This window comes from Phyllobates terribilis, unplaced genomic scaffold (genome assembly GCF_046119375.1).
Source record: "Phyllobates terribilis strain yellow unplaced genomic scaffold, ASM4611937v1 Scaffold_3__8_contigs__length_932513732, whole genome shotgun sequence".
In the NCBI taxonomy this organism is placed as follows: domain Eukaryota; kingdom Metazoa; phylum Chordata; class Amphibia; order Anura; family Dendrobatidae; genus Phyllobates; species Phyllobates terribilis.
In genome coordinates this window covers 70,577,815-70,583,814 of record NW_027362763.1, presented here as the reverse complement: position 1 = coordinate 70,583,814, position 6,000 = coordinate 70,577,815, and the positions used below count along the sequence as shown (strand labels likewise).

At 37.3% G+C, this 6,000-nt stretch overlaps 1 protein-coding gene across 1 annotated transcript in view; it reads left to right on the top strand.

Annotated features, from left to right (window-relative positions):
• Positions 1 to 348: 348 nt before the first annotated feature.
• LOC141258838 (cytochrome P450 2C14-like) overlaps positions 349 to 6,000 on the top strand; it is a 74,393-nt gene continuing 68,741 nt past the window's right edge. Inside the window, exons 1-3 of the mRNA XM_073674003.1 lie at positions 349 to 494; positions 2,320 to 2,511; positions 3,834 to 3,996. Of these exons, the coding sequence (XP_073530104.1) occupies positions 2,338 to 2,511; positions 3,834 to 3,996 (337 nt within the window). The 5' untranslated portion in view covers positions 349 to 494; positions 2,320 to 2,337. The remainder of the gene's footprint in view (positions 495 to 2,319; positions 2,512 to 3,833; positions 3,997 to 6,000) is intronic.

The window sequence follows — 6,000 nt, the reverse complement described above, 5'->3', positions numbered from 1 at the left end:
AGAGCAATTTTAATTTGAGCAAAATTCATCAACCATGTGAGCTACTTAGAAGAAAAACAACAACAAATAACACATGACAAAAAAAGAAAAGTGTCTTTAAAAAAAATCCTGCAAAGGAGAAATTGGGCTTCCCATGTTTTTTTACTGAGTAGTATGAACAAACCGGCCTGCATCTTTATCAATAGAAGAAAATGAAAAGCTTCCTGGAAGGAAGCAAAAACCCCAAAAATATGCTGATCCTTTAAAGAGGTAATCTGTAAAACAACAGTGTGAAATACTTCCTTAAGTGACTGTCATTTCCTCTTGTGTTCCCTGGAGTACTTTGTGGAATGTGGGCTGGAGCAGGTTCTCTATCGATTACGTATTATGACATAACCACATGGATTAAATATTATACAAGAGTTCAAAGTAGATTCACAGTGTGAGGACAGATCGGAGACAGCACCAGGGTTTGCTGGACTTTCCACACCACAAAAAGACATAAAGAACATAAGGTTTGTTTATCAATAATGACATTTTTGCATTGTCTCTCTCTCTCTCTTTCTCATGTTTTCTTTGAGAGAGGGTTCTGCAAAAAAATGATTAATCCTTTCAAAACCCTTTTTGTCTTTTAAATAATTTTATATTTTGGTAAATTTGACTTTTACAGATACAAAATGAAGATACCAACTATGTTTTTTTAATTTTTAGAATACTTTTTTTATTTTTACTTAATGCTTTTGTGCTCTTAGGGAACTTAAATCTGTAACTGTTTGATCACTCATACTATATATTATAATTATTCGGCATTGCGGAATAATGTGTATCTTTTGAACTATGAAACCCATCCAATGGTGCACTGCATAGAAGGCAGCCATGAGGGCCTTCAGCAGACCCCCGGCTGCCATAGTAACTCATCGTTGATTCACAAGCGCAGGGAGGTGGGGGATCGATAGGAGCATGGAGCAAGGGCACTGACGAGCAAGTCATTTAAATACTGCTGTCATTGAATAGGAGCAGCATTCAAATGGTTAAAGAACAGCAATCAGAGCTAGCTCAGGTCGTTGTTGTTGGGGTATGTGCTCACAACTTCTTTAAGATGTGTGCGAACCCCCAAAGTTTTTCAGGACTCTTTAGAACACATTGTCATCTCGTGTGCTGAAATGTCATTTTTTGCATCTTTTCGGTTGCATCTCAGAGGAGATACCCATTTATGAAGACAGGAACAACCCACTAGAAAGCATTTTTGATGCTCGATGGTTACAGTACAGTGAGCACAAAGTTTAGGGCATAATCAGATTTTCATATTTCATTGTGTAATTTTACTTGATTCCTTTCTTTTTTTTCTATTTTCCTTCGTTGGTTTCGTTCACTTCTTACTTGTGACCTGGAATGCCAAAGAAAATAAAAAAACATTTTTTAACACCTTCCTAATGGGGTAATTTTTTGCTTTTTACTGGATGTAGTTTTGATTCCCTTTGCCATATAATGCACTGAAAAATGGGAAAGTATCAAATGAAGTGAATATTGTGTGGAAAAAAATTCAATTCCTGCATTATTTTTTGAATTTAGCTTTTTAATTCTACTTGTCCAGTAAAAGTGAACTGGCACTTCTGGTCAGATTACAATGATGCCAAAATTATGTTTTTTTTAATGATATAGTGGTTAACGTGGATGTTCACTACAGGACAAAATCTTCTTAACTGCTACAGTGTTCTACATAAAATAATTAAAAAAAAATGTACTTACCTCCCAAACTGATGCAGAGGTAATCTTATAAATGTGCCCCTGCTATGAGAAGTTCATAGGACTGGCGACAAGGCAGAAACACTCAATCCAGTGATAAAACAGGCAGGGAAATGTGTTACCTCAGTTACCACGGTTAATTCTGCTACCTCAGAAAGCAGCAGCTGCAAGCCCTTGCTGTTTTCTATGTATACTCACTTATCATCAGTGATTTATGCTTCAGGAGCTGATATATGTGCCGACCATAGACTGGAGCAGCTTTGCATGGTTGGACACAGCCATTACACAGTACACAGCAGGGGCACAACTATAATATTATCTCAGCACAGAAACACTTTTTTTAACATATTATCAAACTTATTATAATTCCAAGATTTATTGATATAAAAATTTGTTTAATTTTTTAGAAGCATTGGAGCAACAAACACACTTAGCAGCTATGTTAAATGATTAAATAAAGACAAATGTATAAAATTAATGGAATTGTTTTAGTTTGTTGCAACTTATTGAATGTAAGATCAGTTTTGTTTTAAATTTGTATGCACAAAAACAATTCCTGTATCATTTCCGGTGTATCTTTTTAATATTTCACAGAACTCACATTGATTGACCATGGACCTGGTCACTGTTCTTCTCGCCATCATTGTCATCTTATTTTTGGCCAATGCTGTTAAGAATCATAAAGAAGGAAATTACAAAAATTTCCCACCAGGACCAAAACCTTTACCGATCATTGGAAACGCTCTTACGATGGACATGTCAAAACCGTATAAAACTTTCATGGAGGTAATAAGAAAAATCTGTAAGTCTGTGTTCACGTACAGTGGTCATGTTGTGCCTTTAAACCCCCATCAGCCATGTGGTGCTTCTGTGTTTTCACTATTTCCCTGCAAGATTGTAAATTTTGCTAGAATCAGTGGAAATTATGTCTGCTGTGTTTTAAAGTCACAACATGATGGCTGCATGTGATCTCAGCCTAGTAAGATAAAACAGATGTACACAATGATTTATGGAGAATTGACTGTATACGTCGCAAATGTCTCTAGAATGGGAGCCTCAGATGTTTAACCCCATCTACTTAGCGGATAGTTTCATCAGTTTCCCTGTTTTGGTCCTCCAATGGAATACCCCTGTAAATTTGCAAGATTGGCAAAACTGATGCACTGTGTTCTCTCTAGTACAGGCCCTGGGTGGAGCATGATCCAGGGATTCAGTATACCAGTTATTGTATACTCTGAGCATTGCTTAAATTCTTATATTTTTCTACTTTGATCTACAGTATATTTCAGATCAGATTCGCCCATTATAAGTCAATGGGTGCACATTAACTGATCATAAATGAGTTACCATTCATATGTCATGTGCTTTTCACGGATACATTTTGATTTTTAAGATAAAAAACTGAATGACACTTCCAATTTCTTGCATCACACATGTGGCAGGTCGTTGGATTTGTTGCACATTTGTCTTAGTATACATATAAATACAAGATTAACTCAAACACATTTCACTACATATATTCCCAACATGGCAATACAGACTAGTTAAGGGTTCCCTTTGTGCTTCCATGCTTGCTGTGCATTGGTGGATGTCCTTCCCAAAACAGTGCCATAGCTAGTCTCCACTATAGAGTGGATCAAGGTGTTTTTAAAAGTTTAATTTCTCCCTCCTTAGAAAACCAGTGATTTGAAAACAGAGACATCCCAATAGGTATTTAGTAGAGATGAGTGAAGAGATTCTACACTAGTCAAAATCATTATAGAATTACCCAAAAATTGCTGATTTAGATGGATCAGAATTTTGTCCAGCCAACCCACTTTGCAGGATTCTGAGAGCCTGTAAGAGATTAAAATAGAATAAACTGCAATACTCACATTCCCTTGAGTTCCTATTATTCCTGATGAAATGTATGAATAAATTGACAGCTGGGAGTCACCAAGAGGGGTCGTACCCCTTCAGAGTCTGATACCAACCAATCCAGTGCGGACAGTCAGCATTCTAAGATAAGATATTACAGAATCAATGTTGCATGTCAAATACAAATATTTTCTAACAAGCATTTCCGTTGTGGTACATACGGTTAATCATGATATTCCATCTGTCCACAGCTTTCTAAGACGTACGGTCCGGTCTTCAGTATCCAGATAGGATTGACAAAATCAGTTGTGCTATGCGGCTTTGATATTGTCAAGGATGCGCTCATCAACCATGCCGATGTGTTTTCTGATCGACCCCAGGCTCCTGTGACTATGAAATTTTTAAAAAACTATGGTAAGCAGGTTTTCCTCAAATGATGGCTTACCCCCCCCCCCCCACCACCACCACCTTCCAAAAATATGGGAGGTATGGAGTAGTAGATCTGTGCCTGAGGCTGTGACTTAACTCTGATCCCAAGCCTTTAACCTCTTTGATGCAGCATTTAATAGAGGCTGCAGCTTCCAAGGAGTGACAGAAACAGTGATATCCATCTGTATTCCCCATTAACATCCCCACATTATGACCACAAAGTGACAATATATGCCATAGTTGCCCTTTGCCTGTCTCGGCTATAAGCCTATTTCACAAACGTGGTAAAACACACAAAGTGCACATGTTTTGTGTCACATCAAATGTGCCAATATAATATAATGGATTATAATAAAAAGTTAAGGTCTCACAATATTGAAACATAAACAAAAAATTATTAAAGAGGACCCCTCCCTTTTTCAGAAAAAATTGTATTAAATACCTTATCAAAATCATAGAGCTTCCCTGATTTTGACACACTTTTCGGTTTTGCCCTGCATCACTTCATTTCAGAGATATTCACATTTGTTTCTTCTCAATATGTAAAATTTCTGGGTGTTTCTTCAGAGTCTTCTCTGGGGGCATGCACTTTCACAGCTCCCTCTCAGACACTGCCAATCACAGCTTAAAAGCTGATCAGCAGACTATCATTCTCAGAGGCTGCTGAGTTGTGATTCTTAGCATCTGAGAGGGAGGGGTGAAAGCGCACACTCCCAGAGAAGTCTGTGAATTAACTTCCAGTTGAACTACAAGCAGAGATTTCACATACTGTGCTCTAGAAGAAACAACTGTGGATATCTCTGCAATGGAGGGACACAGCATGAAACGGAAAAGAGCGGCAGAATCAGGGGAGCTCAGGGATTTTCACAAGGTATTGCACCTAATTTTTTTGAGCAAGGGACAGGTCCTTTTAAAATGATAAACCAAAAAGATATATATGAATTTGCTATTACTGTAATTATCCTGATCTCCACTGAACACATCAGTTTTACCACATGGTGAAAGCCATAAAACAAAATTGAAAATTCCATTTCAAAACTGTTTTTGTTTATCCATTCCAACCCATATAGATTTTTCTCCCATTTTCACTACATTATATCATATGTACAATTGGACTAAATTGAGACATTTAACTGTGCATGTCTATTTTGAAACACATGTTTAAATTGTCAAATTGGAGACACATACAGGACACACAGATATTACAGACAAGCTGTTGTTAAATTATAATTTTTTTGTCTGTAATATGATCCCTGCCAGTGCCTAGCATTTTTGGTTGTTGATGTCATATTTTTCTGGGGTTGGCTAAGTTTGTCATCAAACTTTAGAAATTAAAGGGGGTGTCTACTACTTATTATCCCCTCCCCAATGTATCCCCCCGGGGCCCATAAATGTCTTTGTAATTACCTTCTGTTGCAGGTTCTGCCTGTGAGCGGTGCTATTGCTGGCCGCTCACAGGCATAACATGACCCCCGGCTGCAGCCGGCTTTAACATCCGCTGACATCACGACAAGTCCAGGCTGCAGCTGAGGGTCCCGAAACAGCTGGGGCTAGTGAGTATCAGTGGCAGTCACAGTGGAAGAACACAAAAACAAAGATTGGTGAAGATTACCATACCCGGACTACAGTGCTTGTGAAGGGAGTCTAACAGGGGAGTAATGGTAATTTTGTTAAATTATCATATTTACTATTGTTATGTTACATTTTGCCACTTCAGTAAAACTCCTGAAATTTTTGCTTACTTAACTCTTGTATTTGTAAACTTGGTGCTAGTACAGAATTCACAAAGTAACTTAAGCTTGTTTGTGTTACCTTATTTATGTAGTAACCTTAGCTCTTTTACAGTATTCATGTACTAATCTTGGTTCTGTTACAGTATCTATGTGTTTGATATTAATAATTATTAATCTGGAAATGTACATGTTTGTGTGATCCAGAAATAAAAACAATGCAATAAATTGTTTTTTATTGGTTAATGGATTTAAACTC